Consider the following 20041-nt stretch of genomic DNA (forward strand, 5'->3'; position numbering starts at 1 on the left):
GTAACTTTTGAAAGATTCCCCCTGCTTCTATTATAGGGAGAAACACACAGTGGGGGCTGCGGGGAGCAGGGAAAGTGTACCCAGTGCAGCAAGTATGGTCCTGACCTTTGAGATAGTTCCCTGGTCCTTAATTTATTCTTAAATTGTTCTTTTCAAAGATTGGAGGTCACACGCACTTGATTATGAGCCGTGTACACTTGCTTGCCAAAAAATACACATTTATTGTGGTATTCAGGCTCATTTTGGTGCGATTCTACAGCACTGGAAGAGGGAGCGTCACATGTTTGGTCGCAGTGTTTGCACATTTTAGTTGTGCTTTCAAACACTTGTGCCAGAGATTACATATTTTGTGTGGTGTGATAATTTCCACAGCAGAGCTGTTGGGTAGGTGTGATTTAGGGAATCAACTCACAGCCTTGTTGATTCTAGCTTGTGAGGCAGGTGTTCTTACCATTGAGCTATCTCTAAGGCATCCCAGTCCTGTCATTTCTTAACTGGAAATGCAAGACCTGTTGGGTTCTTTATTTTGTTTTATGTTTTCTAAATTTATGTACTTGAGATTTACGTTTAATCTTTCCTACCTCATTTAAATGACAGTGACGTTTACAACATAACTTTATTTGAAATTCAGTATTTTATTACCTCTATATATCTTTTTATACATTCACATGTACACGTACAATCACATGTACCAACATGTATAATTATGTATATGTAGATGTAGAAACATAGATACATTTGTCAACAGATCACATAAGGCATTCACTCAGGAGGCAGAGAAACTAATGTACAGAAACTTTAAAAAGTTCATTGGAACAAAATATTATAATTTTGTTTATTCAACAAATTTTCTATACAGTGAAATAATTGAATTTTTTTTTCTGGAAAGACAGTTAAAGTTTTGTGACCAAGCTAAAGTATGTTTGATTTTGCAGGTCCTTTCAAAAAATTCTTAAGAATTCTGAAAAAGATAATTATTATTTGAATATTGAAAAAATCATAGGAAAAAATAGAGATAAAACAGGAGTTTTCCATAGTCAACTGAATACTATCATTGACTATACACTGTAGCAAAAGCACTCTGCTGAGCAAAAATATAATACAATAGAACTGAAATCTTATTCTTATCTTCAAAAATCTTCATCAATTAATTTGAGAAAATATGTAGACAGGTCCTTCAAAGCTTAAGTGTATTATCAGAAATTGGTAAGTGAGGTAGGAAATGCACATTTAAGTCTTATATTTCAGTATTATGAGTGGTACTTGAAAAAATGCAGACTACAGTAAATCTTGTTTGTTAACTAATTTGCTTACAAAATAATCTCATTGATGGCTGATTCAATGATACTCCAAATCTTTACTATCTAAATTATTATAAATAGTAAGTTCTAAATTATACTAATGAGAGTTCCCCATAAATTTAAAATATTCAGCAATGAAAAAGACCAAGCATTTAAGATGAGATAAATTAGAATGAAATATTTTAGAGTTTCCTTAAGAGATGACTCCTTTGTTCAAATGGGAAAGGGAAAATAAATCTTCATTGCGATTAGACTTAAAACAAGGACACTGTTTGATGTCTTTATTGTGTAATACTCTGCACTATAAATGTTCAAATAAATATAGAACAGTTTATTCATCCTTGAGCAATATAAATTTGATTGGATGGAAGAAGGAATGCAAAAACCAAGAACAATAGCAATGAATAATTGATTGTCAAATGAAGGTCAATGAGTACATTCAGTGAGATCTCAGAGAAGGGAAAGTAGATTTATTTTCAATCTAGAAGGTTGAGTTGTGTTCATATATCTTGTTTGTGCATTCAGCAAATATTTATTGAATGGATAGTAAGTCTGTGATACCAGTAAGACAACAGCAAACAAATCTAACCAAGGCTGTACCCTCTTTTTTTGGTGGAGGGTGGTGTTCAAGGATGGAGGAGGAAGAGATTTGAACCACATAATCTTGCTCAGAGCTTACTCCTAGCTCTTTGTCCAAGATTCACTCTTGGTGGTACTCAAGGGTCCATATGAGAATCAGCAGCATGCAAGGCAAGTGCTTAAATTCTGTACTATGTCTCTCAAGCCTCAAGACTCCACTCAGTAGAGGTGTGAAAAATCAAAGTAGTCAGAAAGGTGTATGGAAATTAGAAGGTTGGCAAAGCAGAAGAGGTACATGGAAGGTATAGTAACTAAAGCAGAAATGGTGAGCAGGAAGGGGTATAAAGTTAGGGAGAGAAATGTCTCAAAAACTCAAGGAAAAAAAAGTATTCACGACTACATCTCCTATAAGAAAAATTCAAATGATACTGTTTTAAAATATCAAAAATTAATCAGAAAATTACTATAGCTCTCAGTAAATTTATGACTAAGACATTACCATAAAGCTTCTCTTCACACATCACTCACACAGGATTTTAGGGTGATGGACTCCATGGCATCTTAATATATGGCTTTTGATCTAAGACTCAGTTCAATAGCACATTTCCCAAAGGACAAAAGGAGATTATAGCAAGATGTCGATATGTGTTTCAAATACCATTCTGATGTAAAGGCAGTTGTAAATCATTCTAAAGAACATCTCAAATCCTCACATGTTGAGGATAAGAGTAAAATACATAAAAAGAGTTTACATCAAAGAAAGCAAAATTTGATTCAAAGTGAATTAAAAGACCTTGGCCAAATTTAGGATACATTTAGCTGTTTCACATTCATACTTTTTAATCTTCTCTTGGTCAAAAAAAAAATCCCTGCATGATTTAAGAATTGTTCTAGTCTAGATATACTGGTATCAAATATGCTATCTGCCAAGTCAAAATAAATTTGAGTGATTTTAAATTTAAAAAATAAAATAAAACTCAATAAATTAAAATGTAGTGTAATTTTAATTTGGAACAAACAACAGCATTGTTCAAACTTAATTTGACTTGGTCAGTTTTTGCAACATTCAGAAAATTTCTTGGGCTTCTCTCTTAGGATAAATCTCAGCTTATTTCTCAGTTCCTCTGTTACCTGTCTTTATGATTAGAAGTTACCAGATGAGTATCACATTTTCTACTAGAAAGGCCATGGGGCAGTCAAGGTAAATACTTCATTTCCCTCTATGTCCCTAAGGACATAGAGGGAAATAAATTATTTAGCCTAATATGTCTATTTCTATAAGTACTATTGGATGAATATAAGGTTTTGTAGTTTTATAAATATAAATATAAAGGACTTTGATATGGCCTTTGCAAATATTCATTTTTAGAGATTCTAGATTGTGATAGAATAACCTATTTTATCTCTTATTCTGGTTGGTTTAAATATCATATCCTTACACTGGGGTCTTTTTACTTGTTTCCCTCCACACATCCACACTTCCCCCACTTAACCCAAGTTTCTTAATTTACAACCAAGTTTCTTGGTTTATGACCATTTAAACTTTTATTCAGAAATCCAGTTTACTCATCCCTTTCCCTCTCAAATCACATACAGTCTTTGAAAGATTCTTTTGATTATGCTTTAAAAATCAAACAACTGTTTTCCTTCTCTGGGTCTTGGCCATTGATGGTATTACACAATGCTGGTGGTGGGGGGGGGGCATTGGTGGGTGTGACCCCTGCCTACTGGAAGATGGAGGATCTGGGTGGAGGATACTCAGCCCCAATCTGAGCAGGCTTGGAGATCTCAGCCCCAGGACCCGCACGTCTTTGTTCCTCTGCCGGTACCTTCATGCATGTGGAGAGTGGTCTCAGCATGGTTGTGGCTGGTTCTGGAGGTCTCCGGCTGTTGGGGCTCTGCTCGGAGGGAAACTCAACCCGCCCCCCTCCAAGGGGCCCCTGCGAGGACAGCCAAGCATTGAAGCAGGAGATTCTGTGCTGTACTCTTCCGGGAGCTAGGTTTTATAGTCATATAAACAGCGCAGAATCTCCTGCCCCCATGCCTGGCTGTCCTCGCCAGGGCCCCTTAGAGGGGAGCAGGTTGAGTTTCCATCCCCACCCCAAGCAGAGCCCTGGCAGCCGAAGACCTCCAGAACCAGCCACCACCATGCTGAGACCACTCTCCACACGCATGAAAGTACTGGCAGAGGAACGAAGGCATACGGGTCCTGGAGATGAGATTTCCAAGCCTGCTTGGATTGGGGCTGAGCATCTTCCACCCAGATCCTCCATCCTCCAGTAGGCAGGAGTCACACCCACCAACTGCCCCTCCCCCCTCCCCTCTCCCCTTCCTCCCCCCCCCCCCCCCACGCAGGCTGTGTAATCCCATCAACGGCCAAGACCCAGAGGCTATAAAACCCAGCTCCCAGAAGCACAAGGCCACATTTGCAGCTGCGTGACATTTTATTATCTCACTCTTACTTTGGACAACCTGGCAGGCTACCAAATGTAACCTGCCCACATGGCAGAGTCTGGCAAACTCCCTGTGGTCTACCCAGTTTGTCAAATACCAGTAACAATGATGGGTCTCATTCTCCTAACCCTGAAAGAGCCTTGAATATGGCGCTTTTTAAAATCTCAGGGCTAGGGCGAAGGAGACGTTACTGGTGCCTGCTTGAGGCAATTGACGAACAACAGGATGATTGTGTTTTCCTTCATTGCTACCTCACTTAACTGAGCTATGGACCGGAACACCTACAGTGCTACAGTTAAAGATGCCAGAAAGGAAGAACTCTAGGCATTTCTGTTCATAGTGTCTTGATATTGGATTTGGCATGGAAAACACCACAATCAAAAGGAGGGATATACATAGAATCACTACACTCATCTACAGAACATAAAATAACATGAGACTAATACCAATGAAAGTATGGACAAAAGCCAGGAAGATTGTTCCATAGTTGGGAAGCCTGCCTCTTGAGCTGGGGGAGAAGGCAGCTGGAACTGAGAATGGATCACCAAGTCAATGGTGGTTGGAGGGATCGCTCGGAATAATGGGTCACTGTCACTGTCACTGTCCTCCCATTGTTCATAGATTTGCTTGAGTGGGCCCAGTAACATTGTGAGACCTGTTACTGTGTTTGGCATATCAAATACATCACAGGTAGCTTGTCAGGCTTTGCCGTGCAGGCAAGATACTCTTGATAGCTTGCCACGCTCTCCGAGAGGGGCAGAGGAATCAAACTTGGGTCAGTCGCGTCCACTGCGTGCAAGGCAAAACGCCCTACTCACTGTGCTATCTCTCGTGTGCTCAAAGTAGATAAAGAACCAAACATGATGGTCTCTCAATATATATATATTGCAAACAATGATCCCCAAACATAGAGAAAGTAAGAAGGAAATTGTCTGCCATAGAGGCAGTGGAAGGGGTGGATGGGGCCGGTGTACAGGGGACATTAGTGGTGGAAAATGTACACTGGTGGAAGGATGGCTGTTCAATCATTATATGACCAAAGCTCAAACATAAAAGCTTTAAATGTAACTCATGGTTATTCAATGAAAATACATAAATAAAATAATTGGGATAAAAAAGTATTGACTGGAGCAATGCTTTGTGCCTGTAGAGAAGAGACAGTAATTCCAGTCTAATTGTGGACATTGGTTTCCATGACTAATAGATTCCCCAATAGCCTTTGCAGAACAATTTTCCTATTTGTGTCACACTTTGCAGCACAGTAGAAAGACACCCCCCAAATCCTTCCCTTATGAAATCTGAGCTACTAAAGACTGGGATGTGTCAGAGGGCCATTGATATATACACTTAAGCAGACGAAAGAAAAATTCTCCCTGAAACAGGGAAATAAATTCTCATCAAGATACCCAGCCTGCACAGGGTATGTAGGCTCTTTATTCTAGGACTATGCCTGTGGTTTGTTGGGGGTCAGAGACTGCATTCAGAGACTGATTGTGTTTCCCAACTCACACCATGTTTTCCTTCATCTGGAATACTCTTCAGTTTATGATATTTCTCTTTTTACTCCCTTCACCTATTCCTATCTCCACTGGTTTTACAGAAAATTTTCAGAGTAAGAACTCTACTTTCAATTAGCAGAAGAAAACTGCATATCAATTTGTGCTTCCAGAAGCACTGTAAATTGTCATTTTACAATCTTTAAGCATTTGTTGGCTTAAGTATTCTATTATTTTTGTTTATATTTTCAGCTTTTGATTACTAGTGAACTTTCTTTTAAAAATTCAATTATGCCTTTTAATTTTTTTAAAGTCTATATATAATAAAGGAAAAATTGGGTAAAAGGGAAAGAATAATTGACTCCCATTTGATTGACATTATTAATGTAAATCAACTACAACTTACAGGAGTCCCCAAATGACTACCTGATTCCAAATCTTAATAACAAGAGTTTTAAATAATAGGTTCTGATTGGCTTAATGCATTATATTTGGTTAAAAGGAGGTCTGCAAGAATGGTTACAATCATCAAAGATATGCCAACACACCTAAGAATTCAGGTCTTATTCAGAATTAGACTTGGTTAACTAACTAGTTCTGTGGAAAAAAAGAATGTATCCTCATTTTCATGTAGATTAATGGCATGGACTTCCAGTACAGTTTAACTACATTTTATAAAGGATCAATATCCAGGAAGACAATACCATGTGAGTTTGAGGAAGAAGTGGGAAAGCTCTTTTTATTATTTAGATTTGTGCCAGGAAAGAGACATTTATGAATGAAAGAGAAGCAACTTAAAATGCTTCCATAAACTTCCCCTATTGACCCTGAGTTGACAAAAATCATATATAAGCCAAGTCAGTTCTTATTTAACTGATTGCTGATGATGAAATCAAGAGGAGCTGTGAGAACATGGGAGTGATGCTATCTGAGACCTGGCGTGTGTGTGTGTGTGTGTGTGTGTGTGTGTGTGTGATGGGGTAAGAGGAGGTTTAAATACAGCTCTGGATTGACAATCCCTTAGGAGCACATTTTAAAACTTTATTCCTTTAGAGACTGCACCCTTTTTACATTTTGTAAATGTATCTTGTCTCTTATCAGAGGTCCTAAGGACCTTAGGAAGAAAAATGTTTTGGAGATTCCTGAATTTACCCACACATTTGAAGATCAAAATTCTAGCAGGAATACTGAGATTATGATAGATTCAAATTCAAATTCAAATTGGCTATGGGTCAACTACAACTTACAGAAGTAATGACTACCTGATTTCAAACCTTATACTCATCCATTCTTCAAAATTTGGAGTATTACCAAACTTTTAAGTTATTTTTGTTGGACATAACCCAAAAGTGATTCTGAGAAAGACTTTCTATGATGAAAGTTTGATAATATTTCTCTTTTTTTGTGCCTTGGGGCTGAGTTTGTGAACAAACTTGAAGACCAAGATAGTAATACTGTGTTATTGCCTTTAAGGTTTTCCTTTCCCTTTTAAGCTTCTACTATTTCTTTGGGAGTGTCAACGAATTGATTGTCTGGATGCTTTGTACCTAATCTCACACTGAACAACAATGACAGGAACCCACCAGAAACTCCTAAATAGACATGTTTTACAATGCCAAACCACCAAGGGATCTGCAAATATGCCAACAAAACAAACCAAAAAAAAAAGCTGAAATAAAAATAAAAAACCAAGAAAAAAATTAAAGAAGGGACATAATAACTTGGAAAGGGACATACAGTCTCACACATAAGTATATAGAAAATTCCATTGAGTACTTACTGGGCTTCTGACTAATGAGAGGACTAAATTTAGACTTCTTTTTGGATTTTCTCTATTTTCTGTTCCTCAGCTAATTTGAGAATTAAAAGTGGATAAACAAGTTCTGTTTTAGAAGAGAATAGCCTTCAGGCTTCAATTTGGACAAAAAACAAAACAAGCCTCCATGGGGTTTCCTCCAGTAGTTGTAGAATGTTGTCACATTGCAGAATATTTAAAAGCAAGGCATGCTTCTACCCCCAGTCTACCTCCCACTAGATGTCTCTTTTTTTAATAAATTTTAATTACTTAATAATTAGACTGTCTATACAAGGAGATGAGTATCCTGATAGTCGACTAAGGAGGTTAAAGGCAAATCAAAAGAATGTGCCATTTGCAAATTAGAGTTGAAAAGAAGAAATAGACTCACCCTGGGATGGAGATGGAGGAGAGGTCGCTCTTGAAATAGAGTATTGGCATAAACCTGGGCTATGAAATGCTTTATTCCCACATTTGCTTACGAAACCAATGTAGTTTAGAATTAAATGAATGGGAGAGCAAATTAAAAGTTCTGTGCTTGTGGATGTGATTCAAAGATGATTTCTATTCTACTTGGTGTCTATAGGCACAGAGGGCAGGATATGGACAGTCTATTGTTCTCCTGATCTTAATTCTGTGCTCTAACACTTTTGATGTCCAGGCAGATTTAACAGCTTTTCATTCATTTTTTTTTAACATCACAATGAATAGACCCAAATGAAAAATGTTTGCTGCTTTTGCTTTTCACATTTCTGTTGGTGTGGTGACAGCTAAGACTATTTAGGAGTTTAGCCATTACGCAGGGTACCCTAGGTGGTTAAAAATATGGCATGCTGGTACACTGGTAGAGGAATGGCTGTTAGAACATTGTATGACTGAAATCTGATCATAAACAGATTTTTAACTGTATATCTAATGGTGATTCAATTAAAAAATTAACACAAAAATATTTTTGGGTCTTTCACAAAGTCTTTTAATTCCTAGCCATTGAAAAGGCTATTTCCAAGAATGAATTATAGTAAAGATTCTTCATACCAAGCTTTCAGTCTAGGACCACATGAGTTGTAACTGCCCCATCATAACCATTAATTTACATATTTACATATTATCTGAACCTTCAATATTCAGCATCTGTCAAAGGCATGGACATTTTACATATGGAAAAGTCAAGGACAGATGGGGGCTCCATTTTATCCCTAATTCTAGGGGTAACTAGACGCATAAAATAAAACTTTTCAAGTGACTAGTACTCTGTAAAAATGCCTGGGTTTCAGCGTCAGATTTTTATTTCTGTCAAGTTTCCCGAGTATAGTTGTAGAGTAAGCATTCAGTAATGTTAGCAAGAGCTATAATGCCAGTATATGAACACAATGGAAAAATAAGTCTCACTGTTTGTTTTGACAGCTGTAAAGTATCCTTTATTTCTCAAGTACTAATTTTATCAGCAAAAGGTCACTTTATTAACTATTGTTCAAATCTGCCTCACCGTGACAACCTCTATTCTATCTAGCACATTCCTGAACTTTGTAAGTGAGAAAGTTTTCTCTCATCAGTTTTCAGTAAACTATACCTGAGTACGTGGAATTTAACAGTGTCACAGAGTTGGAAATCTCACTTCCTTATTGAGTTCTCTCTCAAACTCAGATGGAGAAGATTGTCTTTGTGTGTCCTTTGTAGCACTTTCTTCAATTACATTAATTAATTTAATCAATTTTAGGCATTTTGTTTGTCAATTTCCCATGCAGCCATCTAATAAGTGTGTTTGGGAGAAAACAGATCCATGTTGTCAGGGTTGGGCTGGACTTTTGTGATGTGGCATAGAGCTGGGGATGGAACTCAAATTTTCAGGTTTGCTGAATAGGCACTCTATCACTGAACCATAGCCCTGAGCCCCTGACTGCCTTTTGAATAATGAAGCAGTACAGGGTGAAGGTTGGACTGATCTAGAACAGAATGTACTTACTAAGCAACCAGGGTTTTCCAGAATTCTGTGTCTAGTTCAGGCTAAGGCATCAGGGGATGGAGGTATACTGAGATATTATAAAGGAATTTGTCTTGGTACATTTTCATTTGCATTGGATAATGAGATATTTTAAGAAAGACAGTTCAGAACTAAATTTTTTAAAATAAATATCATAATAAATATAAATATTTGAACACAGTTTTCTTTATAGGGCTATCCTGTGCCATCTATAAAGTTGATAAAATAACACTTGCTAAAGGTCTGTGATTAATGTGTTAGAATAGTAGTTAGAATAAAAAAGTAAAAAGGGCCCTCCCATTGATCATCGATTTGCTCGAGCGGGCCCAGTAACGTCTCCATTGGAGACTTTGTTGTTACTGTGTCTGGCATATCGAATACTCTCGGTAGCTTGCCAGGCTCTCCGAGAGGGGCGGAGGAATCTAACTCGGGTCGGCCATGTTGGCTGCGTGCAAGGCAGACGCCCTACCCGCTGTGCTATCGCTCCAGCCCACAGTAGTTAGGATATTGTGGTTAAAATAGCATAAATTATTGTGGTTAGAATAGTATAAGTGATACAACTTATCTATTGCCCAAAGTTATCCAACTATTTAAGTGGTGAAACATAAAGGTTACTCTGGGTAATCTGGTACCCAAATAGTCTTCTTGTTTACCACCTCTAACTGGCATAGAACGTTTGTGATAGATTTAACACACAATCAAAATTCAGATGTTTCCAATGCTCTGTTTAGAATTTCAGGGTCTTAGAGAACATCAAAAAATATTCACAACTTTTTAAAATTTAGTAGTTATTTGATATAGTCTATAAACAGAAAATACTGAAAATTCCATATTATAGAAACCTAACTGAATTTTCAGGCATTGAAAAATATGTAATCAATGATGCTATGGTAGCTATAATTGCTGTGAAATTTTTCAAGGACTGAAAATAACTTTCAGTACACAAAACTAATGCAAAGGGGATTTTGAAAATTTGGACTCAATATCTTCAATGACCATAGATTTTAGAACTAAAGCTATGGGGAAGTCTTGGTTTAGGAATAAGCCTATCATTTTTGGTTAGATAACACCAAGTTTTTTGGCTGTTTTTGAGGTAGTTTAGGGGCATACCTGGCATGCTTAGGAGCTACTCCCAGCTCTGTGCTTGGGGGCTTCTCCTTTCAGTGGCTAGAGGACCAGATGATTCTGGGGATTAAACCAATATAAAATGCAGAGAAAACACCTTAACTCCTCTCTACAGCTCCAAGAACCACTTTAAAGGAGGAGTGTAAAATGAGCTGGCTTGTGCATTGCTAGAACCTTGGATGCCAGAATTTGGGGCATAAAACAGAACTAATGGAACTTGGGAGTTTCCTGAGTAAAAGTTCAGATTTAGATGGGAAAAGAATTTGTCTTCTAGTTACAATGGATCAGATGTCATCTAATGCATCTGAAGTAGGCCTCATCAATGAACAGGTTCCAGTTAAGCAGGCAACTTTTTCAAGAAGATGTTGTTAAAATGAAGTATCTCTCTATGAATGAATGGGATCCAGAAATTGTTTGTTTGGCTCTAGAGCATTAAATGAATCCTCTGAAAACACTGTATTTCATCTTAAAAATTACACTGAGTTTGATGTTCATTTCTATTGCTCATACTAATGACTTGAAAATATGAGACTTAGATAGCCTATATATTTTTCCTTTCATACTGTTGGTTTGTTATACCACCGTAAGACATAAGTGATAAAATTCAGTATAGTATTGGGGAAATTAATTCAAGCTATATAGAAATCTGACTGCACTCAAGAATCACTCCTGGCATGCTTGGTGTAGGGGATGCCAGGAATTGATCACAAGTTGGTCACATACAAGGCAACAGACATACCTGCTGTAATATCTCTTTGGTGTGACAAGCCATGCAGAATCTTTGAATCTTAGAAACATTTTATGGTATGTCGAGTTTTCTTTGTAATGACAAAATTATGAAACTACAGATAACACATATTTATTTATTCACAATGTCAAACATTCAATGAAGTTGTGATGCTCATTTATTAAGATCCCTATTCATTATGAAACTACGAAAGTATATGCTGACTTAACTGTGGGATACTAGCCAATCCCACTAAATCTAATTAAAATTATATAATTGCATGCCTCTGTATGATTCCTCTAGCTAAATGAATAAGTCTGTACGTGATGATGATGTAGTTTCCTATTTCGAATATTCACTTTTAAAAAAATTAAAAACTCTAATCCGTAAAAGTGATGCTAAAATAAATAAAATAAAAATTCTAAGGGAGAAAAATGCCTATAAATTTAATTATTATCTCCCATATTAAAATAGGGCAATTTGTCCTTGGTAGTTTTAAATTTGGTGTTTTGATTCCCACAATTTTTAATAATTGATTTATAGGGATTTTATTTGCTTTGTGAGAATAAATAGATCTTAAATTGAACTAATAGTAGTTAAAACTGAACAAGGCATTTACCATTAACCAAATATTGAAGTAAAGTCTCTTTGATAAATGTGAAAGTGGATTGAAAACATTAATATAGTTAAAAAATACTTGTCAAACAACATCATAGTAACAGAAAATATGAGTATAGAAACTTAATGGCAAACCCAAACTGATAAATGACTCACATTTTATTGCCAAATGAACATACAATGGAAACAACTCTAGTAAGATTGAAGCAATAATAGAAATATTGAATTGTAATTATAATGACTATAATATAGGTCAAGGAATTAGATTAATTATTTGAATTAACTCTAGAATATAAAATTGCTAATGGGATTTCAGAAATGCTGCAATTAATTCAAAAATATTTCTAATCGTTTAGGAAAAATGGTTTTGTTTTTCCCATATTTTTATTAAAGCATTGTTATTTACAAAGTTATTCAGAGTTGTGGTGTAGACATACAATATTGCAACACTAATCCCACCTCCAGTATCTGCTGCCCTTCACCAGTGTCCCCAGGTTCTGTCCCATATGCGCTCATCCCTACCCCTCCCCTTCACCTTGCCCTATTGACAGGCACCTTTCTAAGTTTGGTTGTTAAAGTTTGGTTCTCTTGATTTCAGTGTTGTGCAGTCTGTGGTTTGGATATTTGGCTCTATTATTCCCTAACAATAGATTCCGAGATCTCCCAGCCTACTCGGATTGGAGTCGAGCACCCTCCACCCAGATCCTCCAAATTCCAGTAGGCGGGGGTCACACCCACCACCTAGCCCCCTGGCACCGTGTAATCCCATCAACGGCCAAGACTCAGAGACTATAAAATCCAGCTCCCAGACGAGAACAGTGCAGTCTGCCCCCGCGCCTGGCTGTTCCTCGCCAGAGCCCATTGGAGGGGAGCGGGTTGAGCTTTCCTCCCTGCCCCGACCAGGGCTCCGGCAGCCGAAGACCTCCAGGACCAGCCACCACCATGCTGAGACCACTCTCCGCACACATGAAGATACTGGCAGAGGGACAAAGTCACGCGGGTTCCGGGGCCGAGATCTCCCAGCCTACTCGGATTGGAGTCGAGCATCCTCCACCCAGATCCTCCAAATTCCAGTAGGCGGGGGTCACACCCACCACCTGGCCCCCTGGCGCCGTGTAATCCCATCAACGGCCAAGACTCAGAGACTATAAAATCCAGCTCCCAGACGAGAACAGTGCAGTCTGCCCCCGCGCCTGGCTGTTCCTCGCCGGAGCCCATTGGAGGGGAGCGGGTTGAGCTTTCCTCCCTGCCCCGACCAGGGCTCCGGTAGCCGAAGACCTCCAGGACCAGCCACCACCATGCTGAGACCACTCTCCGCACACCTGAATGTACTTGAAGAGGGACAAATCCACGCGGGTTCCGGGGCCGAGATCTCCCAACCTACTCGGATTGGAGTCGAGCATCCTCCACCCAGATCCTCCAAATTCCAGTAGGCGGGGGACACACCCACCACCTGGCCCCCTGGCGCCGTGTAATCCCATCAACGGCCAAGACTCAGAGACTATAAAATCCAGCTCCCGGAATAGCGTGGCCGCATTTGCGGCCGCGCGACATCTTCTCAGGACATCTTTTATGACATCTTGCTATCTCATTCCTACTTTGGACAAACTTGCAGGCTATCGAATGTAGCCTGCCCATAGGGCAGAGTCTGGCAAACTCCCCATGGCGTACCAAATATGCCAAATACCAGTAACAATGATGGGTCTCATTCTCCTAAAGAGCCTTGAATATAATCTCAGGGCTAGGATGAAGGAGACGTTACTGGGGCCTACTCGAGGCAATCGACGAATAACAGGATGATGAAATGAAATGAAAAATTCCCTAACAACACTTTTCTACTTGATTCCCCTGACCTGGCCCCCATTGCTTCTCAACTGTCTCTTTTCTCATTCCCTCCACTCTTTCTTGTCTTCTCTTCCCTATGCTTTGGCACCAAGGTTGATCAGGACAATCTCCCTTTAAAACATTGCATCCCCTTATACATTTATTCTCAATACCACATACAAGTGATACCATCCTGTGTTTATCCTTCTTTGGACTTCATTTAACATGATGTCTTAAGTTCCATCCATGTTACCACAAATGGCACAATTTCATCATTCCTTACTGCTGTGTAGTATGTATCCAACACATTCTCATGACCAATTTATCTGTTGTTGGACATTTAGGTTGATTCCAAATCTTAGTTATTATACTGAGTGCTATAGTGAATAACAGTGTGCATATATTCTTTTAAATGGATGTTTTTTTCTAACCAGGCGCTAGGTACACAAAAGTGGAATTGCTTGGTTACATGGGAGTTCAATTCTAAGCTTACTGATTACCCTTTATGCTATAGGAAAAATGGTTTTGGTAATCAGAGAATTGGGATGAAAAATATCTCTCTTAATAAATGGGAGTATAAGTATTACCATTCTCACATATACAATGATGGAGAAGTCTTCGCTCTTACTATATTGATGTATAGTGCTGGTCAGTTCAGATTTATTTTACTTAATATATATTAATATTTATTTCTATTTAATTTATTTATATTGATCTTTGGACCACATCCAGCAATGCTTTGGAGCTACTCCTGAACTGGTTCTTGGAGGTCAATCCTGGAAGTTCTCAGAGGGATGATATGCTATCCGGGATTGAAACCACACTTTCTGCATGTAAAACCTTTCCTCCAGCCTGTTGATTTTATTTTTTTAGGAATACCATGATGATTGGGGGGGGGGGGGGTAAATTAGCTTTTATTTAATTGCATATTTCTTTAAAATGAAAGACATAACATAATATCTTCATTTGTAAAGTTGATCATTTCAGCCTATTTCATAGTTTTATTAACCAGTAATGGTGAAACTATAAGCTCTTTAAAATGAAAGAACTTATGTAGAGAAAGTGTTCTACCAGTCTAGAAACGCAGGCAAGTCTTACTTCAATTTTTAGCAATTGGTCACTAACAAAACTATAACTGGAAAATACTAATAAGTGGTAATTTTAGTCAACCTTTAAAAGATTATTCTCTTTACTCAAACTGATAGTTACTCTAAGTCTTTAGCTCTAAAATATAGTATCACATATCTTTTTTTGAACCTGCCTTAACATGCTATCTGGCTGCCCTTCAAGAATCCCTGTGACTTTGTAGTTGCTAGCCAAAGATGGGTAATAGAAAAAGTGTAACACTAAGATTCAGAAGACCCAGGTGTCCTCTACAGTAAAACCAGTCAATGACTTCGTGTTCTTCTCTGAACCTCAACATCTTCATGTATAAAGTTAGGTTGATCATCTCAGCCTATTTTATAATCTTATTAACCAGCAACAATGAAACCATAAGCTCCAAGAGACCCATGGCCACCTCCTAATCATTTACTTTAGCTCCTGAAGCTCCTGTAGTGTTAGAAAGAAAAATGGAATCAATGTAGAGTAAGATAAAATCTAAGAAGAATTCTGTGAAATATGATGTTCTATAAAGAACACAGGTGTGCTCACCCTTCTTTGTTTCCCTCCTTAGGACCATTGCGGTTCCTTTCTCAGACAGAATCTGTCACAGCCTTTATGGGAGACACAGTCTTACTCAAGTGTGAAGTCATTGGAGAGCCTATGCCAACAATACACTGGCAGAAAAACCAACAAGACCTGATGCCAGGTCCAGGTGACTCCCGAGTGGTGGTCCTGCCCTCCGGAGCCTTGCAAATCAGCAGACTTCAACCTGGGGACATTGGAATCTATCGGTGCTTAGCCCGGAACCCAGCCAGCTCAAGAGCAGGAAATGAAGCAGAAGTCAGAATTTTATCAGGTAACACAATTGTTCTTTATTCTCTGTAGATGATTGACTCTCAACTCATCTGAAGAACACTTTTTAAAAAATTTCATTGACTTTTCTTCTTTTGTTCCTCTGTGTAATTGTCAATTCCGTATTACTTATTGGGGTTTTGTTGTATAAGTGTGCTTTTTCTGTTGTTTTTTTTTTTTCTCAGCAATTCAATGAAGGTGTTCCAAGGCTTTTTAATTTAAAAAAATTTTTTTAATATTTTAGACTTGAAGATTTTTGGAGAGACAGGTACTTTCTGTGTATTTGATGTTATTAATTTATCCATTTACCTGCTTGTTCCACTAATATATAATGAGTGCTTCATTATGCAAAGTTCAAGGGTGTCCATAAATTGCTAATTATTTTTGATGTATTATCTCTTTTTTTTCTTTGATAATTGTCTGAAGTAGATATGGTTAACCTCATTTTAAAGTATGAAGGTGAGGTTTGGAAAGGTTAAAAGCTTTCCCCATTTTAATATTGAGTATTTCTATTTTCTCATGCACTCGTACACTCACTTCTCAAAAGCATTGAACTGAAAAATAGACATTTAGCAACAAGTGACACTGAAACAGAGCCTGGCTTATTAGAGCTGTGGGTAAATATGGACATAAAAATAATCACAATAGTGATTGATATCATGATTGGGAAGTTTGATAAGTTCCATCTTTTATCTTCCTTTATCTTTTCTTACAAAACTTTTAGACTCCAGGTTCATTTTCCTCTATGAAATAATCAGAGGTTTTGTTAAATTTTTAAGTCTTCTTTTCCAATAACTACTATGATTCTACATATGCAATGTCTGCTTTTTATTATTCTCATTTGTCTTGTTTGCTTAGATACGCTTGTGAGAATATATACATTTGAGTAATTGACAGACTCCTTATCAGCACTTTCGCTGGCTCTTGTCTGTTTGTGCTGTCACAAGTTCTTCAGCTATGTGGAAGGTAATCTTCCTATGCCATTCTCAAGGCAAACTGGCAATTTGATTGAAAGTTTCCAAAACTTTAATTAGGATGTCTTTTAAAGTTCTTCTCTTTTGCAGATTCTCTCTTCCACTAGTCACAAAGAAAGCAACTTAAATGTGTCAGTAATCATTAGCAACACACTTACTTTCCAGTCATTATGCAGAGACAGATGCAAATGTAGCATTTATTCCCCAAACATGCCTTTACTTAGATATGCATTAGATATACAAAAAATTAAATATTAATGTTCATATATCATTAATAATGCATATTTTAAGTCAGAAAATCAGACTATGTATGTCATATAAGAAATTATCTTTCTATGACTATTGTGTTTTCTCTAGATATTATGAAATAAGGTTAGACTAAATATTAGATTCAATATTTAAATATGATTAAATATAAATATGTTAAAAATAAAAAGTTTTGAAAGGCACAGATTATTTTTAATTTATAACTTCCCTTTAGTTGCTAATTTTATGAGCAATTCACAAATTTATATTGTTTATTTGGCTGAAATAAAAAATATATTGACATATTTTAGATGTATACACATATTTCTTCAAAATAGAAATTAAAAATTATAAAAATAGTTATATGTAATAAGATTTTTTTCTCCAAAGTTCTGTGAATCCAAATATAAAATTCCAAAAGGAAATCTGTGCTGAAGTAACGAATACATATGCATACATGCTATTTTCATATTTAATTGAGCTTGTTTCAAGTGTTAGTTGCCAAATAAAGGAGTCAGTAAACGAGCATGTTTTTGGTCCTGTTTCTATTTATATCAATTTATATTCACACATATATATTTTATGCATATTATATATGTATAATTTATATATAAATGTATATATATAATTATATATATACTTTTATCTATTCTATTTATAGTTACATTTGCACCATGACTTAAAGTTCAAAGACATAGATCCACAACTACAAAAATATATAAAAGCATGCATTGAAGAATAATTGGATGCTTAATCCCAGCCTTCTCTTACTTACCACCTGGCTCTTCCATTAAAATGAATGTGCTAATCCTTTTTCAATAAACTTCCATTTTTTATAAGTACTAATTTGAGCGAGTTATAAACTACATATATGCATTGCCTATACTCTATCCTAACACTTATTTTAATTCAGATTAAAATAGTTATAATTTTAAATAATTTATTAACAATTATATATGCATACATATATTAAATAGAATAAAATATTTAAAAATAATTTAGAATAGAGTCAATGTAAGTAGAAACAATTATATGATGAATTTGACTTTCAGACTTAAGTGGCACCTGAATTGTCACATTCTGAAGAAAATTATTTTCATAGCCATTTATGTACCATGTGATCAGTGAGATTATGCATTTTTGTTTGCTTTAATTTGGAACAAAAATTGCTACTTTTAAGTTTTAAAATGTAGCCCAATAGTAATTTTCATGCAATTCATATGGAGGATGTTTTAATCTGTGCTCAGGTTTATCCAGTGTTAATAATGCTTTTTTTATTTTAGCTATACAGGTTTATGTGCAATAATTGGAATTGATATTTTTAAACAACAGACACTATCACCAAGTAATGAGGGTATCGAATTCAGGAAATATTGGGGGAGCAATATTTTTCTTCTAAGAAAAGAAAAAAATTTAAAAAGAAAAACAGTCAAATGTGCAGTGAAAATCTTGGAGAAAACCATCAACAGCTTCAACTAATCAAGAAATTAAAAAGTAAACACGGTAGAAGATACAGATCTTTGAAGCTTAACAGTTATTTGTGAGGAAGGAATTAAATATAGTCTCAAAAGTGAAGTTCCCACTGAGTTTAGTGGGTGAGTTTTGAGGTTAGTGATATTATTGTGTTCAAGAACATCACTGAATAGGTGTGTCTGCGATAGAGACAGTCCGTGGGCCTCACCGGGTGGCCCCACTTCCACAGGAATCATCTCTCCTCACTGCATCTTCACCTCCAAGCAAGTCTGGCACATGACAAAATGAGAAAACTGAAGTAGAGAAAAATATCAAGTAATATTTTTTGCTATAAATTCACTATATATGAACACATGTGTAATGAATATTAAAACAGTTTCCTTCGTTTAGAAAAATTACATGTAAAAGTTTAATAGGAAAAATATGTGTGTATCACACAAGATCTTCCCAAATAAAAATCTCTTCTCAGAATTAAACATTTTTAAAGATAAGATTCATTCTGGTTTCAAATTTTTTCTCTTTGGCATGTCTGAATCAGAGGTCACATCTAAAAACAATTTTTTTTGGTTTCTAATTTAAGATTTAAATAATCTTAACAGGTCAACTAAAACGATTTCAGTTTAAATGAGAAGAGAAACAACAGACAAATTCAGGGGACTATATTCTTTTGGAAACGAGATGGGTTTAAAAATCAAATGACAGCTAAGTCTGTAATTTCAGTGACATTCTTACTCTAATCAGATTTTTAAGGATGCTTTGTACTTGAAACAAGCTTCATGTCAAGTAAGACAGGACTTCAAAATCAACAATAATCAGAAGGAAAAGTTTTAATCTGAATACAAACGTGACAGAACTTATATTGGGGACATATGGAGACACTAAAAAACTAACAAGAGGGCCCCAAAATTTAGAACGGTTTAGGAATTTTCTGTGAAATGACAGAGAGAACACCATTTATGCAGTTTGCTTTCTAAAATTATTATTACAGATTAAGTAATGTGTTGTTTGCACTGGTGCTGACATTTGTGTTGTGGTGCTCAGTTACCATACCTCACCTATGCAGTTTTATTCTTGAATCTTTAAAAGCAAACAAGTATCTATCTCTTACACTTACTTAAGTTCTACTGTTACTTCATTAGAAATAAGTGACTACCATGGACTTTCAAACAGTAAACATATTTTCATTTTAAAGTTCTAAGAATGGGGAATACAGAGATCATACAAAATTGAATACTTGAAGTGCTATCAGCACATAAAAATGTTCATTTTCTGTAAGTTTTACAAAGAACAGATCTCTTCACGTTCCCTCTGATCTATGTCTTAGCCACCTTTTATTCTTCGAAAAAGGTTACCATCATTTGATTATTTTAATTCAGCTCCCTTTCACACAGCCTACTCATCATCACCCCTCTTTGTTCTTTCATGTCAATGCCCTTCTTTGGTAGTAGTAAACTTTTCATTCGTGTTGTTGCATCCCTGACCCTATATTAAA

General features: G+C 36.5%; 1 protein-coding gene across 2 annotated transcripts in view; it reads left to right on the forward strand.

Annotated features, from left to right (window-relative positions):
• DCC (DCC netrin 1 receptor) overlaps positions 1-20041 on the forward strand; it is a 1215565-nt gene that overhangs the window by 523631 nt on the left and 671893 nt on the right. For both annotated transcript variants that reach the window (XM_056138055.1, XM_056138056.1), the window contains exon 3: positions 15576-15860. In XM_056138055.1, the coding sequence (XP_055994030.1) occupies positions 15576-15860 (285 nt within the window). The remainder of the gene's footprint in view (positions 1-15575; positions 15861-20041) is intronic.

The sequence above is a fragment of the Sorex fumeus genome, unplaced genomic scaffold (assembly GCF_029834395.1).
Source record: "Sorex fumeus unplaced genomic scaffold, SorFum_2.1 ptg000128l, whole genome shotgun sequence".
NCBI lineage: Eukaryota > Metazoa > Chordata > Mammalia > Eulipotyphla > Soricidae > Sorex > Sorex fumeus.